The sequence below is a fragment of the Harpia harpyja genome, chromosome 2 (assembly GCF_026419915.1).
Source record: "Harpia harpyja isolate bHarHar1 chromosome 2, bHarHar1 primary haplotype, whole genome shotgun sequence".
NCBI classification, from domain to species: domain Eukaryota; kingdom Metazoa; phylum Chordata; class Aves; order Accipitriformes; family Accipitridae; genus Harpia; species Harpia harpyja.
Genome location: NC_068941.1, coordinates 87789406 through 87807457, shown reverse-complemented (window position 1 = coordinate 87807457; position 18052 = coordinate 87789406). Strand labels below are relative to the sequence as shown.

General features: G+C 46.0%; 1 protein-coding gene across 1 annotated transcript in view; it reads left to right on the top strand.

The window, feature by feature from the left end:
- Positions 1 to 2972: 2972 nt before the first annotated feature.
- Positions 2973 to 18052, top strand: part of SLC4A11 (solute carrier family 4 member 11) — a 93329-nt gene continuing 78249 nt past the window's right edge. The window contains exons 1-2 of the mRNA XM_052780836.1: positions 2973 to 3746; positions 16745 to 16795. Of these exons, the coding sequence (XP_052636796.1) occupies positions 3521 to 3746; positions 16745 to 16795 (277 nt within the window). The 5' untranslated portion in view covers positions 2973 to 3520. The remainder of the gene's footprint in view (positions 3747 to 16744; positions 16796 to 18052) is intronic.

Sequence of the window (18052 nt, the reverse complement as noted above, 5' to 3'; positions counted from 1 at the left end):
TAAAGGGCTTGGGCAGGGGTGTGCGTTGGCAAAAACCCCCGCGATGCGGGTTGTTTTGCAAGGCGGGGAGAGGATGGGTTTAAATGTATTTTGTGATTTACCCTAAACTTTAAAAGTATTTTTTCTGAAGCTCCTTCCCCCCCCGCCTTACCAAAGGAAGCACTTCCTTAATCAGCATGGCTGCGTTAGTGCTGGTTTTGACACTAAATTAAATGACAGGGACTTGGGTTCGTGTAGGAAAGTTTTTGTTCTGGAGTAAAAGCAACTGTAGGTGGCACAACAGCTTTGCTGCCTGCAAAAGAGCGAGCGGGAGGTTGGTCCTCAAACTTCTGAGGATCTCTTCTTGAGGAGGATTGTGCCCTTGTTGGTTTGGGGTCCCCCCCCCCCCTCCTCCCAGTTTAATTAAAGTTTGCTTCAGATCTGATGTTTTTCCTCAAAGCTACTGGTTTTCATGTCAAGACTCATTCTTCTTGAGACCTGATGGTGCAGACTGGCTGTCCGTCAGCAATATGCATGTCAACAATCTACTGGGAACATAAAACTTTTTTTCCCCAAGTTGTTGCAGTGTGCAATGTTTGCAGGACTTCTCGTGTGGGTTTTTTCTAGGTGTGAACATAGCCTTGTCCCTCCCTTGAGGAGTTATTGCCCCTCAAACGCTGAAGCATGGGATAAACTGCTTGACCCAGGGCTGGATAAATCCAGTGGTATTTCAGCTTTCTCACCTAGGTTGCTGTTGTTGGTTTTGTGGCTTGTTTTTTATCTTTTTGGAGGCTGGAAGGAAACAGTGATGCAACTCTTGAGTCCTGTCTACGCTGCGACCTCAGTCGTTGCAACCACCCCTGTGAGCCGCGCGTCGTCGTTTCCCTGCTATAATCGAGATGTGTTGGCTAATCCATCTCCGTCGGAGCCCTCTAGTTTTGAAATATCTGTGGCTTTTATACAGTTACCACTCTGTAAGAATTATGTACCGCAGAGGAAGTTCCTCTCCGGCTCTCATGTTGTTCCTTGGCAATTCGAATGCTTCAGCTTGTTTAAATGAAGGCAGCTAAAAATACAAGTTGGGCTTTTAAGTGGAGCACTTGCTTGACTCTCCCAGTGGTATAAGATATCTGTATGTGAACTCGTAGTGCCTTGACTTCTAGTAAAGCTATAGTAAATCATTTAAGGCTGTAAACAGTTGTGACAGCAAGCTTTGTTTTTATGTTGAGTCAATGTGGGGAAAAAAAGATGTCCTGGTTTGAAAAGCACAAGGATTCGAAATGGAAGCTTGCTATATTGTCTTAAAGTGTCAGTGAAAAATCAGATATTTCTTGCAGAAGGGAGCTTGAGGTTAGCTGCAAAGTTGGGGTTTTTTTAGTCCACAGTTGGCCGACTTAGCCTGGTGCTGTTTTATTTGCCTGTAGAAGACTAAAACCTCAAACCTTGTCCCTGCGGAACCACAGCGATGCACCACATATGTACTGTATGCCTAAAGACACGTGCTAAATCGCATCACCTGGGGGAAAGCTGCTGTTCTTTTTAGTGAGTAATTCTAATACTGTGCTGCGATCTAGGTGTCTCTGGGAAGCCACAGTGATTGCTATCCCAAAGCTTTCTATTGCTGTAGTTTGGGTGGCAACTGAATTACCTCTTCCTGATGCAAAACCACTTCTAGAGAAGTCCCGTTTCCTTATGTAGGATTTCTCTGGGAGTAAACAACTCTGGGACACTGTAATGACTCATCATCATGAAACTGTCATCTACCCTCGAAATATGCAAATTACTGCCAGGCACACCAGCAGATATCCAGCATATGTTAAATCCACGCTACCTTTGCTGCTAGCAGCAGCTGAGGCATGGCGTGGTGCCACCGCTGCCGAAGGGGGTTAAGGAGTCCACTGTGAAGGATGCGGCGCAGTAAGGTTAAAAACTGGGAATGCTGAGGCAATTCCTTGAAGTTTGTGCTAATCTGAGTCTGAGCAGTGTTTTGTGATAGTGAAGTCTGCAAAGCAGCTCCTTCAGGAGTTTGTGCTGGGACCTGGTGAAGCTGAAAAACTCTTCTCTTTTTTTTTTTTTAATGTAATATAACTTTTTAAATATGATCTAGTATAAGCTCCCCATAAAGCCTTTCTGCAGAGCATGGTGACATGCTGGCCTGGAGCAGAGCACTGCAGGCTTCTGCATCTGTCAGTGCTGGCTTTGATATCAAAGCACTTAGCTGTCACTTATAACTTCATGGGTTTTTCTATTTCCCCTTTCTAAATTCATCCCTGGCTCTGACTTGCAATTTAAAAAAAAAAAGCAGTACGAAGGGCTTCAGTCTAACTCTGTTATTGAAGAAGGGTCTGCAAGCTCTGATGGACCCATGGGAGCTGTGATTTGGGTAGTGCATGGAGAGAATAGAGTCTGATTTCATTCCTCATAAATGCCCTGCTGAGAAACTGCAAGAAGATGGGAAGAAAAACATGAAAACCTGATACAAGCCACCGGAGTGGGTAACACTGACTTTATACTTGTGTTGAGCAGGAACTTTCTTCCCCACGGGTGCTCTTCAGCTCCCGAAGTTTGAAGGACCTGATGCAAACTGCAGTAGAAGGGCTCAGGGGGCTGTGGCTGCCCTGGGGCCATCCCTGCAGCCATACCATGGTGGGATGGATGGATGGAGACTAGTGATAATGCGGGCTGTGGCAGGGGCAAAAACTCCGATTTGAAGCCGGTGGAGAGATGATGGCAGCTGGTCAGCGCTTGGAGCTGGGCAACCTTTGTTTCGAGATGCTGCGGGTGGGTTTTGAACAGCGAAGGCGATGGAGTGAGTTATTGCTGGGTGCTGCCCACTCATGGGGGCAAATAAAGAGTGGAAAACTAGGAGAATGGGGCAATCTGGGGGCTGAGGATGAAGTGGCCTTCCTCCCCTTCTGGTGTTGGGGCAGGTGCTGGCACCCTGCAGCGGTGGGAGTTGTTACTTGGGCTCACCCCTCCGGGGGAAAAAGCACCCCACAGAGCACATGGTCAGGCATCAGGTTTATTCTCCTTTTCCTCTCACCCGCTGCCATCTCCTTCTCCAGGAGTTAAATGCCTCTTCCCCCTGCTCTGAGCCTAATTGCGTCCCCAGGGTTTAACACGCGTGTGTTTGTTTTATTCAACGTGTTGGCTGTTCCCACCGGAACAGGCTGATTTTTTTTTAAAATTTTTTTTAGGGATCGGGCTTTTTTTTTTTGCTTATTGTGCACAACGAGCTACTGCACAAGATATTCGTTGGGGGGGGAGGAACTGTAGTAATGCCAATACTTCTTGAATATTATAAACCTGGCTTATCAGCCCGACGCAGAGCTGGAATTTGTCTCTTCCTGTGCTGCATCTCTGCTTTCTGAGAGGGGCGTTTAAATACAGGCTGGAGACGCAGCCTTTCCAGTGTGCTCTGCTGGGCTGTGACAGCAGCAGCGGGGCTGCTTGAGCAGCTTTTTTTTTTTCTTTTTTTGTTTTTTTTGCACTAATTCCTCTCCAAAAAGAAACTTCTTGGGGAGAAGGCTCCTGAGACTGCATGTCCCAACAGTACCCGCTGAAGGAGGTGAAGGGAGACACGGTTTGCTTCGTACCTGGCTCTCCTCTCTTCTCTGTCCTAATGGAGCCAGCTTCTTTTTGTTACCCCCGGCTCACCTTTCTCCGCTCGCCCTATGGCCAGTTCGGGGCAAGCGCTGGCTCTTCGCAGGATTTGGCCCCGTGGCCGCAACGTTTGGTGACGCAGAGGTGGACCGGGCCAGTGGACGGTGCGTGACCGGGGACGAAAGGGTTGGGGACCGGAGAGGGGTGGTACGGGGTAGCAGAGAAGCCCACCGAGATTTGGGGGGGGGCTTTGGAGATGGTGGGTGAAGAGGGAGGCAACGCAGGTGGATGCGTTGGCGTGGTTGTGTTGATGCACCTTCTTCTCGGACTTCTCCTGGTGGTGTTTGCTTGGCCGCGGTCATCTCCACCAAGGAGCTGCTCTGGTCCTTGCTACACCCTCGCACCCAGGCAGGCTGGCCGGGGAGAGCTGATAAACAACCTCAGCATGGAAAAAAAATAAAAATAGAAACTGATCTTAGCCAGTCTTTTGTTTCATAAGCTCGTTCGCTTGCTGAAATGAATCCGGCAGTGTTTGAAACCTGAAATACCTGCTGGAGGCTAGGCGGGCTCGTTTCACCTTTAGGGTTGTGATGCTGTCAACTCTGTCCTTTAAACTGTTATTAAACGTATCAAGTGTGGGTATAGGGGAAGGTATTAAGATTCTCTATATTGCAGATTTATCTCGCTATAAGGAAGTACCTTAAACGTGTCAGCTTGGTTCAAAATTTTACATGTTGCTTTACCGCAAAGAATCTGTATGGGGAATCTGAGTAAATCCTGCTGGTTTAGGAGCTGAGCTCTGCTGTAAGTGCTGATCCTGAGGACAGCAGTCTTGACTTTCTGTAAAACTTTTTGGGGGAAGGTATTGGGCTTGATGAGATGAGGTCCTGAGCAGGCTGATTGAGCTTTGAAGGTGGTCCTGCCTGGAGCAAGGAGCGGGGCTAGAGACCTCCAAGCTTCTCTTCCATCCTCAAATACTTTATGAACCATGGTATACTTCCTTTACATCTTATTAACAGTCTGAATATGATGCGCCGTACCTGGGAAAGCTCGTCAGGTGGCATGCAAAGAAAAAAAAAAAAATGGAGGAGACTGGATGAGCAGTCTCGGCAGAGAAAATGCGTAGGAGGTGTTTAAAAACATGCATTGCCTGTGGTTTCATGCAGCGGAAACAAGTCTGTAGCAGGGACTGAAAACGGGGGTATGTGGCTCTGACTGAAGCCCTCTGCTAAAAGTGATGCCTCTTCCCGAGCCGTGCCCTGCCTTGCCTTGCTTTGCGCTGGGAAACATTTGCTGCCTCCTGGTAAATATGATCGCTGAGAAATTTTTACTTAAGTCACAGTAATTGTCAGAGTTACTGTAGGGGAGTGACCCAGTCTTGCCAGCATTTGGATAACTCGCTGTTCGTTTCTGTCTTTTTTTTTTTTTAAAGGGTTCTGCCTTTTCTAAGGCTGAATTAATGTTGCTTTGGGGAGCTAGGGTTTTTTCCTTTTATTTTTTTTTTCTTTTTGGCTAGCATAGATCATTCCTCTGGGCTTTAAATATCCAGCTGGGGGAGACTTGCCTTATTGTTATGAAAATCTGAAATTGTAAGGAAAGTGAAGGAGTAGAATAGGCTGGAGGGGGGGGGAGAGGATGTGGCATCTCCCCTCCAAAGCTTTTTAGGCACTGCGTGGTGGAGCGCTGGGCAGGCAGGCTTGGATATAAGTCTCCTCGGATGAGGTGAGGTCTCTTCAGCTCTATTTTCTGCAACTTGCTGTTAGAACACAGACTTACTGCCCTGTTTCTCATTCCCTTATGCAGGCTCCTCGTTGCATGCATGCGTTAACCCTTGCACTGCTGCTGAACTGTCATGCTGGGTGGCGAGGAAAACCCATCAGAGCCCAGCCCTGCAATCGGGCAGTCACCGTGCTCTCAGAGCACAGCAGCTATATCTTTAAGAAATTTTGTTATCTACTTCTCAGCGGCAGGGTGTTTTTTTTTTTCCCCTCCCTCTCTTCTTCCTGCATCTTCACATCCTCTTGTTTTCCCTGTACTTCTGTCTGTAAGGTACAGTGTCTTCTCACTTCAGTTAAGCCTGGCTGCCACAAAGCCTTTTTTTTTTTTTTTAAGGAGGCACACGGGCTTTCTCCGTACAGCATCCAGCAAAACCCTCCAGCTCCGAAGAGCAGGGTCACTTTAATTGTTCTATTTTTCCTCCTTGCTACCAAAGGCAAATAGCTCCGAGAGGCAGGGAGATCTGGGTGGCTGGAGGAGACAACCCAAAGCCCAGCCTCGGAGGGGCATGCGGAGCGATGCTTCGTAGGCGCGAAGTTAGCGGCACGCCGGCATCGCTGCTCCGGTTGGGAGAACTGGGTTGGAAGTACCCATCTGGGAGCTAATGGGTCCTGCTCTCACTCCACCCATTCGCCACTCGCCAATTGGAAGTGAGGGAGAAAGATGCTCTGGATGGATTAATATTGGAGCCATTGAAAAAGCACGAGCCATTGCTGCCTCGGCCACCTGAGCGAAGCGGCATTTGGGAACACGAGTGTGGTGGTGGCTCAGGGGGAGCAGCCGGGAGGGGAGCGGAGGCTGTTTGAACAGCATCTCTATTAAAGAAGTAGTGCAGGTAAGTTGTGGTCTTCAAAAAAAAAAAACAAACCCCCAAAAACCCCCAAACTGAAGCACTACTTTTGCTGGGCGATGCATTTGGACAGGAAATCTAGAAAACCAGCTCTGCCAGCTCTTTAATTATTTAATTCACTAAAGTAAGGCAGTACTTGATGTATTTTTCAATGGGCTTTGCTGCTTAGTGATGATATCTATTGCCTGTGCCGGATGTCTCTGTGCTGTTGTGTTTAAGGATGGAGAATACCTTTTGAATTCAATTTACATTAACCAGAGTGCTACCTTTCAGGGTTTGAATTTAGTTTCAAGATATGCATGGGGAGATGAGCACAAGAGATCTTACCTGTTCTGGTTTTTCTCTAATTAATGCTAAAACATCCTAACAGCCTGTCTGCGAGGCTTTACATACTGATGTTTCACATGGGGAAAGTGGATTGCTGAGTGAAAACAAAATGCATACATGTAATCTGTCTAAAATGCTAGCAAACATCATCCCTGTTGCTGTAGCCATGGAAGCCATGTAGACGAACCATAAACAATGTCCTAATGAATAACACTCTATCACGGATTGTCAGTCTGCAATTATTTCACCGCCGGACCGGGGCATTTTTATTTTGGGTTGATGATGGACAGCAAAATCAGACCTGGTGCTGCTGGCTCTCCCCCCACCTGTGGTGGTGTCACTGCTGCTGTTTCGTGGTTCCTCGACATAGAAACTGTATGAGGTGATTTGTGTTAGCCTGCCAAGCCTGTCATGATCCGAAATCCCTGTTTCTGGGGGGATGGTTGAGGCTGCGGAGGGCGGCTGGGCTGCCATTTGGGTATCCTTTGGACTCTTTTCACTTTTAATGGCAGGGGGGAGGTTTTTCTTTCTGTGTCTTGCCTGGAACCACAACTGAAAATGTGTTTGGTGATCAGGTGGCTGGGTTCGCCGCTCTACTTCTGTGTCTTTCCATGTTTCCAGTACAGATCTCACTTTTGACCTAACTTCTGGTTTTATGCGAATTAGAGCTGGTCTCCTGTTCCATCCAGATGCCTTTTGGGGGGGCATGTGTGGGAAGGGGTGCAAAAGCTTGGCCCAGCCGCTGCTGCTTCTTTAGCAGCTGTTTTCATCTCTGGTGGCAGTAAGATAGAGGATGAGAACTTTATAGCAACACACTTTGTTCTAAAACATGATCCTGGTACCCTGGGGGGATGCTAGAGTGTGAAACTGGTGGTGTTGGAGCATCTCTTCCACCTAACCCCAAAGAAGAGGTCTTATAGTTATTAGTTTACACCTTGCTGCTGCTTAATTTAACACAGTTGAACCACTGCAGGGAACCGCTCCCTTCCTCTGAATAGCCACAAGCAAGTGAAATGTTGATAGGCTGTCTCTTAAGTATTTTTGCATGTTTTACACAGTACCACTGCAGATAAGTGGCAGGTGGTGGCCTCTGGAAGACCTGCCTGTACAAGGAAAGCATTTCAGCAAAGAAAAATATCTCGGGTCCCTTTTTGAATCCACATTCAACCCTGACCAAGATTTGGGGCCAGTATCTTTTTTTTTTTTTTTAATTAAGAGTTATGAGGTTTTTGATAGAGCCCTGCAAGTGAAAGAGCTGTCTGAAAAGCTGTCAGTAAGAGTTAATGCTTTCTAAATTATTTAAATGTTTCAGGAAAAGTCTACTGTAAAGCCTCAACTGGTCTGTTCTTGGGCCTTTGCCAGCTTGTGGGATCTCTGGAGGTATTTGCTTTCGCTCCTCTCCATGTAGCACTTATGCAAGAAATCCTTGCAAGTCTTAAATCACTTTTTTTTTTAGAGGGGTGAACAAAATGAAATGTCCCCCTTCAACCTGGGAAAAAAAAAAAAAAGGCAAACAGCCCAAATTCTCTGTCCACCAGCCAAATCCCAAAGTGTCGTCGTTCCCCTCCTTCTCAGCTTGTCCTGCTCACCTACAAAATGCTGGCCAAGAAACCCGGTGGAGGAGGAAAAGAGATCCTGTTAGCGAAGCAGCTGCATGGCTCTCAATTTACAGGGTCGCTTCCTCTTGCGGCTCACCTCTGGGAGGCACCCTTGGATATTAATTGCTCCGGTGGGCTAAATTATGATGAGTCAACCAACCTGGACAGCCTGGTGCTGCTGGTAAATCCAAGCACTGCTGACACCAACCTTTAGTGTGCTTTTTTTGGGGGGGGTGGGGGGGGGTCTCTGGTAGCTGTCACTGCTGCAGCCAGTGATCTTCTATGAGATGGTTTTATTGCGATGGGTGTTCTGGAGGAAGGTGGGGAGGGGATGAAGAGCGGAATTGTTCAATGCAGTGAGGAAAATGCTTTTAAAGCAGACATGTCTGATCCCTGAGCTTGTGTGTGGGTGTGTGTTTGCCTGGGACTGAGCAGACAGGAGGATGCTTCCTGCTTTATCCTTTCAATATGATGCTTTCTACTTTCATAGCCAGCGACTGTGAAAATTAGTTCTGGGGTTTTGTTTACCAGAGTGACCGTGGCATGCTTTAAGACCTCTTCACACCATTTCCCTTCATCAGAAGAATATCCAGCTCCTTGCATATAATCCCTGATTCAATACTTTATAGCTTTGTGGCTCAGCAGGCACTAAAGTTGTGTTTTCTGCCTGGATTGGGACTGGCACGATGGTCGCACTGTGATGGAGGACGCTGTTTAGATAGATCCATGGAGCAAAGCTTTTTGTCCAAGTGACTAATGCACCATCGATAGCCTGGGAAATGTCAGAGGGCTTGTTGCGTCCTCCAAAAATCAGAGAAATGGAACACTTCCCAGGAGTGTTAGAGATGTTTAGTTTTGGTAATCCAGACCTCTTCGTCCTAAAAAAACGGGAATTTGGGGGGAAATGAAACCCTTGTGGGAAGCAATGAGGTGGTGAAAATCTTTTAGGGTTACTTCTAGTAGGGGGGCAGAGGAGACAAGTGATGCATCTATGCAATTCTGTGGCAAGAAGAGTATGTTAAACGTATGTAACTTTTTAAAAGTGCTCTTTGCTAACAGAAACATCCTCTCCTGTAAGGACTGCTAGCGGACTTGGCCATCTCTACACATAAGGAAGGCAAACTTGTGTCCCTGCAGGTCTGAGTCTCTTGGCTAAAGCAGCAATTTACCATTGGATTGGGCTACTTAAAAGCACCTTCCTTCTTGGTGTCTGCTCTGGCCAATGCTTTCTCATCTTCTAAAACCTTACCAAGGTGAAGGGGTTTGGAGTAGATTTAAATCTTCCTGGGTCATGGATGTCTTCTAGACTGTTTTCAAGACCTCGAAAGTTGATTTCTTGTAGGTGTTTGCATGCAGATGATGTTTTAATCAACCCATTTAGGTAAAGGTCTCCAACAAAAATCCCTGCTTTATTACAAAGTGGTGCCAATGCCTGCTGGTACACCGTACTGCTGTCTGCATTAAACCTCTAGGCATGCCACGTGGGGGTGAGTCCCTCATCTGTTCTTTGGTGTCTGGCTGTGTTTTTCAAAGGCTTGACAGCTTCATGAGGAGGAGGATAAGCTGAGAAGAAAAGTGCGGGGCAGGAGTGCAGAAGGGGAACGTAGATAGAGGGGAGTCTGCCCTTTCCGTGAGTACTGGCTGGAGTGTCCCCTTAGGCTTTCACTGTGATGACTGGTACGTTGCTAACTCTTTACTCTTTAAAAAGTGCTGGAGAAAGCAGTATTAGGAAGATATTTAGACATGTGTGATGGGCATGTGGATATAACTGGGGGGAGGAGGAACACAGCTGGTCCGTTGTGGAGCTGGGTAGCTGCTTGTAAGGACTGTGCTTAGCCCTTCCCTGCAGCTATGCCACTGGGATGAATAAAGGGTAAGCTGAGGAGGGATAGGGCTCTGGTGTGCCTTGTGAAACAAAGGTTTATCCCCCTCAGGCTCTGCTGGGGATGAAATGTGGATGGATGCGTGTCCGCACTGAGAAAGCATGTGTGGTACTTGCAGGGGGAGCGAGGCTGTAAAGCTGCAGTGAAGAAGAGTCTTTTAGTTGATCTTGACTCTTATGCCTTCAAGATAAAACTCCCTGGAACATAGAAGTGCTGGTATTTCCCATTTAATGACTTACAAAAGTTTTTTTTTTACCCCTCTTGAGTTTTTTCTATTATGTTTTCCTTTGCCTCTATTGATGCAACCTCATGCTTTCTGAGGAAAGGTCTACGTTTGGGCTTGCCACAGGCAGCAGTGCTCATAGACCCTATCTACCGGGCGTTTTCCTGCCCAAGTATTAACAAGCATGCCTTACTTGTCTTACACTTCCTTGAATTATGGTGATTAGTTTTGAAACCCTGACTCGTGTGGTTCTTTTTTTTGTCACACCTCTCTAGGTGTAGAGAAAAGCAAGTAAAATCTCAAGCTTTTGTCCTGTATGTCAGTTGTTACTGCCCAGAACAGCAGCATAAGGGGCATGCTTTTCATCTCTGACTCTGCCAGTATGAGCTGTGCTTTCCCCAGTGTTTTCCAGTTGAAGTATGCAGGGCTGGGGGAAGGGATCAGCTGCTTAAGGTGTAGCTAAGAAATGAAAAGTGGTAACTTAAGGCAAAATAGCTTTTTGCGTGCTGCTGTCCATTCATTCTTGCTGACTTGGATGGTTTTAAATAATTTGCAGTAAATGTCTCCACCAGGACACCTTGCTGCTTGGTTCTTCCCTGAACACTGCCAAAATCGCATGTTTTAAGAGCACAAGCGATGCTCTGTGGGAGAATCCTGCAATATTGATATATTTGGAACTGATCAGCTAGCTAGTCAGTGCGATTAGATTTGCTGCCTGTTGAGCTCTTTCCCTATTCTTCTGCAGTGACGCGGTTGTGTTACAAAAGGAGTTTGAGGCTTCCTCATCCTCCTGCTGTTGAGCTCTTGCTGCATGTGGAGACTTTTAAACTCTCAGTTGCAGTGTCCTGTCAGTCAATGCTCCATGTAATTAGAAAAAAAAAAAAAGGTCCTCTCCTACAGGGGTTTCCCTTGGGATATTATCCCTTGTGTGTGTGGTTTTTCTCTTAAGTCAGTCTGGTTTTCTGCTGCCTTAGGGTGGAGGGGAGGAGCAGCATTGTTTGGTTATTAGGTATTTGAAGCACATAAATTGGCTCTCTCCCTGCCCCAAATTGCATGAACCTGCGTGCAGCTCCCTGGTCACTTGTGCAGCTGTGGACTCCCTTGTCCTGTGATGTTAATTCATGGTAGGAGCGGAGAGAACAAAGAATAAGAAGTAAGCTCAGAGTTTAATATTGAACACCAGGTCCGTTGGAGTCTTGGATAGGGCTAGCTTTGTCATCTTCCCCCAAATCTAAGCCTTAGATGAGACAATACATTTGTTCAATCTGCATTTGGCCACAGATCTGTTTGAGGCGGTGCAACTGACTGCCATGTTCCCCATTATGTAGGGAAGCTGGTATCCAACTATTTAATCAACTTTAATGGTACTGATGGACACTTTTAGCATTGACTGAAGAACTCTTGGAAGTAGCTTGAAGTGGCCAAAACCTTGCTTCAAAGCTAAAGCCCTGTGTGCTTTCTGGAAAGTAGATTTCTTTCCAGATAACTGGGCAGTCCAGTCTGTCACACTGAGAATTGGTAATTCCTCCTGGGAGGAAATTGGGAAAGTCTGAAGTCTTTTTCAGCTGAACAAGTGATTTTTGTTGTAACTTCTTGCTCAGAGCCTGAAGTGTTTCGCTTTATCAACTTCAAGGCAAAACACTGTATGTGCTGAGGAGTTTCAGAAATGTCCTTAAAGCTCCAGTGAAACAGTGTTGAAGGCAATAGAAACTGGGATATTGGAGGACACCCTGAGTAAAAGGTGATGAAGGTACCTAATTTTTTCTGATAGATACTTAACGGGGTAACTAAATGCTCCAGATGTACAGGCTGCCTGTGTTCAGAGACAACGCAAGAGCAGCCAATAATAAAGGGGCCTGTAAATGAAAAAGTACCTCTCCAGTAACTCTTTCAAAATGGTGTTGTCTCAAAGTAAACTCCAATTAAATATCAACACTAGAACTTGGAGAGATTTACTGGAGGGAAGTCATAAAAGCCAAAGTCTGCAGTACCACTTGTAGAAAGCTTGTTAGAGCTATGTTTTGCTTCAATATAAGGCATGTGCTGCAGAGGGCTGTTTACTTGGAAGATGCCAGCAGCAGAACATGGTAATTGAGTTACCGAAGTATCCAGAGAATGTGTTTTTATTCATAATCCACTAATATTGCAAGGCTCAAGAGAACTTATTACTAACCTTAAAATAAGAGAGTTAAAATGGGTTATTAGATCTAAGACACGTTTCCCACAGGAATTTAATAATGGAGGGTGGCATGGTAGGGTTTTGTCTGTTTTTGTTGTTAAAGGTAAATGTAAAAATGGTAAGAATGTCAGAAATCGGGAAGTGTACCCACTTCTTGTCTGCTGCTTTGCACTGTGGATTATCTGATTTGTCCTAGCCCTAAGACCAAGCACCTCAAACTACAGCAAACTTTTGACTGTCCTGCCAGTTAAGTAGTAAACTTCACATACCTCCCCCTTGGTGGCTTTTGGTGTCACTGCAGTTGCTTCAAGTCAAAGGGCAGTGGCTTACTTCTGAAATCTTAAGCTGTGTTCCAGAGTCTAGAGAAATAGGCTTTGTTTTCCATTTTGCAGCACTTCAGTGCTTCAGCTCTTCACTGTTACCTTTTGGATTCAATGATCATAAAGGGATGAGAAACTAGTCAGAAGCTTTCCTTTGAAAAAGCAGCTAAGTGGTGACACTTCTAATGGCTGTCCAATTTGGTCTCATCTAATAGACATCCCTGTAGGGAATAAGGTGGGGTGGCAGTAGAAACTTATTTGCTGGAGTAAATTAACTCTTAAAAATGAAGAACACTGCTTAAATTGTCCAAAGAGCTATACAGCATGCTTTTTGGCAGATAATGGAAGATGGCATCTTGTTCTGCCTTTGGAAAGGGAGAGCAATTGATGAGTTTGCTTGTCCTTGTAGGTGTTGGATGAGAAAGCAGAGTCTGGAGAGTGAGGACATGGACCTCTTGGTGAGAGATACTAGAGGCATGAGAGTCAATTGCAGGGTTGTGTATCTTAGCTCCTTGGGGTAATGCTTTCTAGCTCTGTCTCTAGAAGCCTGACCTTATGTCTTGCTGAAATTGCTTTGCTTGGATCTTTTAATTGCTGAAGTCTCTGAAAGAAAACCTGGGGGAAAGGAACTAGCAGCATTGGTTTGGTGGATCTGAGGCAAGTAGCCTGCTGGTGTGGAGAGGGGGAGCTCCCACCCTGTGGTGGGTAATAAAGTGCTCCCCAAACTGTAGGTTTTTTCCTCCAGCCTGCAAAGGCTGTGCAGGGGCTGCTTTATACTTCATGGAAACACTTCTGCAACTTCAGGCAAACTCTGGAGCATTGTAATGTTGATCTCTAACATATTTGGAGACTCACATTCCTGCCCAGGCTTCCCTAAGCTAAACGCTTGCATTGATTACTGCAGTGTTTTATAACTGCCCCTTGGTTGAGCTCTTGAAATTAGAAGAGTGGAGGTGAGACGGGGAGAGGAGATGCAGGTTGGCGTGTGTGCGTCAGGCTGTGGGTATGTACCTTATTGCTAGAGAAAAGAGGACTCTGCCTTGCTGTCAGTTCTGCACAACTCGAACCCATTGGTCCTGTCTTCAGCAAAACGTGACTAAGGAGCCGAGACCCTGGATATTGAAATCTCATCAGCCTTGTGGAAGGAGAGTCGTGTGGAACCTGCTGATACGTTTGCCTTGCTGACTGCTGCTGAGCATGCACTTAAGCAAAGTCTAGCTGGCCTTGTCCTTAGCTAGCATCCCATAAACACAAGTTATGCTTGCTTGTGCTAAACTGATTGGGGAAATATGGGGAAGAAGGGGGCTGATGCATAAGGAGGAAAGATATTAATCACTTTCTCTCCCAAATCTGTCTCCTTTGTTGTGCTCAGTTAAAAAATCAGGTGGATGCTGCTTTCTCTAGATTCTCAGAGATGCAGATGATGTAGCCCCCAATTTACCCTTCCTACCTCCACTTTTGCTAATGCGTTGACCTTTAAGCTAGTCCCATAGCTCTGTGCATGTGTCTGGACTTGTGTAAACACCCCATCACCTTTTACCTCCTGGGCATGTTACACACCGTTCCTGATGTTAACGTGCGTAGCCCCTTCCGTGGGGGTTGCAACAACTTTTCAAAAGGTTCCAATGAGACTGTTTTGAAGTCTGAATCCCGTTGGTGCTATGGGACAGCTTTACGTAGGGAGAAGACAAATTACCAGGGCTGGACTTTAGCCAGGACATAATAGGGTGAACGCCTGACTTTTTTTTTTCTTTTTTTCCCAAACGTGCCATTGCATTTTTAATTACAAGGTTAAGACCTCTGTTTTATGACTCATCTGAAAAAACAGCACCTCCAACATAATTGCCTGAGCGTGTTGCCTAGGGGACTATTGCTCATTAGTGACTCAGAGGAACGAGTGCCACCTAATGAAATGACACTGCCTGCTGTAATACCCCAGCCTTGCCCTTTTCATGCCTAGTCCAAGCAGTGACCAAACCAGAGTCTCCCGTAAAGGTGTGATGTCAACCCAGGTAATGCTGGAGTTAGAAGGTATTTCTAATGAAGAAACCAACTGACACTGAATTCCTGTTCATTAGGCATTATCAACCCGTAGAAATAGGTGTGTTCAGTTAAACAAAAAGCAAACAGTGTCTCATTTTTTGCCTAGTGAAGGATGAACGTGTTCCTTCAGGCTCCCTCAGAAGCCATAACAGAAATGAGAAGTTGATACACCATCCTGGTGGGAATGTCAGTTCCTTGGGTAATCCATCTGCCTAGGCGTATTTTGTTTGTTTCTCTGAAATACGTAAATGCAATCATTACACAATAAAAGCCTCTTTAAAAACCTTTCCTTTGATCATTAGTGTGCTAATCAGTCTGGATGGATCTTCTCCTTCCCTTCCAGGTGGTGGGAAACAATTGACTCGTGTAACGGGTGCCCCTTGGCCACTGTGCGTTTGTTCCTCCAACCCATTGTTCTGGGATGAACTCAGAACATTGTGTTTCTCTCTTGGACCAGATACTTGAATTGCCCGTGGGTTTTTGTGGGTTTTTAAATGGTCATCAGGGTGTCCCTCCAGGAACCTGTGCAGCCAAATGCTGTCTGTGCTGAAAGGAGGTCTAAGCCATGCCAGGCTGTGACAAACGTTAGGGCTGGAAGGTGCTGCCGTCAGTGGTGTGACTTGTATCCGTCTGACGCGCAAAGGCTTCCAGTAGACCAGGATGAATTATGATGCTTGAAAACATGGCACACTGTAATGGGAAGGAAAAAAAAAAAAAAAGCATGTAACCTGTAAGCCAAAAGTTATGGGGTAGAGAAAGGGTCTTTGGGAAACAGTCTCACACCTCAAACGAAAAGCAGGAAGCCTAATCTGCAGAACAATAAAGCAGGCAAAACCTCTTTCCTTGTTGGCCCAAATTCATCCCAGGCTTGCGTAGGTAATGTTTGATTAGCCTAATGAAGTGGGGAAAGACAGAGCAAATCTATTCCTCTTTCTGATTGCGTTTTGGCTGTGAAGAAGCATATAAAGAGGCAGCACCTAGTGACAGCTTTCTAAGGGACTGCTTGGGTGACTCTTGTTCGAGGCTTGAAATAAAGAGCTCTGTTAGCTCACTGTAAAATGGGGCCATGCACCTGTACAGAAAAGCTGGTGCTTCTAGCCCATGCAGTCTGAACTGTCAAATACTGGTAGTATTAAGAACAGCCAGGCTGGGTTTGGGTACCAGACTTTGATCACACCTGAAAGCAGGTGCTCCTATGCTGTTTGAACATCTCTTTGCGTGGTAAACATCCAGTTTGCCAGCAGTCAATTGTAGAAGCGACTCGCTAGCAGATACAGTATGTTCCATCATGAATTGTGGGGATTCGGTCCTGGTGCTGCTGCGTTTGTGGGTTCGCTCTCGGTCAGCGTCATTTCCCATTTGTGGCTTCCTCGTGAGACCCTGTTGGTGCGGATGGTGTTTGCTGCAGGACCCCAGCTCAGGAAGCGGGCCAAGGCAGGCTACAGTGTTCTGGTGCTTATCTTCAAGTGCCAAGCACTGTTTTGGGATATCCTAGTGATTAGGAGCGGCAGAATAGGATGTGAAATCCCCTTCTCATCTAAATTGTTTTTTCTAAATTAAACTGGCTCTTTTTATCCAAGTATAAGCTGCAACCTGGACTTCATTACAGCTTGTATTTTTTTTTATAAAAGCCCTGTAGATGCTCAGCTTGTATTATTTTTGGATGCACTTGTTCAGGTTTCATAGGTCACTGAGATGATAGTTCTTGTCCTGATTTTTAGACTTGCCGTTTTGTGGTCCCAGCCCAGGCTTAACTTTCTTCAAGCAGTGACGGTATAGGATACTCTGGTAAATGCTAAAGTCAATAAACAAAAGGTTAAAGTTGCCATGTTCAGAAGAATCTGATGCCTGCAGGATTTTGGGATTGGCTTTCTGCTGTAATCCAGGTTTACAGTGAGTTTAGCAGTAAGGTGAAGACATTCAGCGTCTTGATGATTCCCATGTTTCCTTTTTTCTCTTTTAGAGTCTCCACCAGCAGCGATGTCAAGAAATGGATACTTCTTTGAAGAGAGTGGCAAGTATTATTTGACTTCTTTGTGCATAGTATCACCTTATTGGAGGGACAGCTGCGCTACAGGGTTAGCTGAGAACTTGAAACGTGATAAAAAGTCCATTTAGCCTAAGCAGCATGCGAAGACAGTCTTGCGTGGCGGTTGTGTAATCTTGTACTGCAAGCAGGCTCTGCGTTTTTAAATACTGTAGATGTTCTAGATATCCAAAGCAGTAAATAATCATCTTCACGTTGTCATCAGTGACTATTCTGGGTGGCTCCTTGTTTTTCAAGTTCTTTCACGATGTTTTCCTGTAATACAGGCTGGCAGGTGTATTTGCTTGTCTCTTTCCGGAGTGGAGATCATGTGTAGGTGTCAGATCCCTTTGGAGACATCCTGTCAAGAGCATCAGGCAAATGTCGGATGGCTCTGGTAAATGCATTTTTTTAGTGCAAAATGCTCTCTAAGATTTTTCTTTGAAGCAAGATTGAGTTGTGGCATTTGGAAGCTTATATCATCTGCCTCAACAAAGGTGGCTGAACTCTCAAGATATTGTGTTGATAAAGGGCCAAGGTATTGTACAACCAAACACGAGGTGCAGTGAAGTCCCAATGTCTTCACTAGCTTTGGAGAAATACCATGTGTGGGGTTGTTAGGGAGAGATCATCCTGAGAGTGCAACTCGAGACCAGCCTCTTCAGGGTGTAGTCTCTAAGGGCCTGGGGTTTCTTGCCCTTGAGAAGGTGGAATACTTGGAGTATTCAGGACTTCCAAATGGTGAGAGTAGAAGCCTAAAATGCTCCATTTATTGAGGCCTGTAGATGCTTGTAGCTGTTACAAGGCTCATCCTTCTTGTTCCAGGGGGCCAAGTCTTAGGTTAACATCTGGGAAGGGGAAGTGGAATGTCTGCCCGATGTCAGCTGCAGTAGATCCAGCACTGCTGTTGACAGTTCTTCCCTTGGCACTGGCTCGCTTGTCTTCTCTGAAAGTGTTACATGGAGCCAGTTTCTAGGAGTAAAAGGATGAAACTGGAAGCAAGTACTCTCATCTCTAGTAAGAGGTCTTTTCTGAAGGCTGGGTTGAGTTGCAGAAGGGCAGAAATTAATGCCTGACCTCAGGGAGGTTTTCTGAGGGCACGTCGTGGGGCATGAGGTCTGGGTAGCCCAGCTCCTACCTTCCCTGGCTTGCTTGTGGCCCCTTGGGATGTGGTTGGTGCTTTCCTGAGGACTGGGAATGGAAGAGGATGATCTAGTTTGGGACCTCGAGAGATGGCTAAGCCTC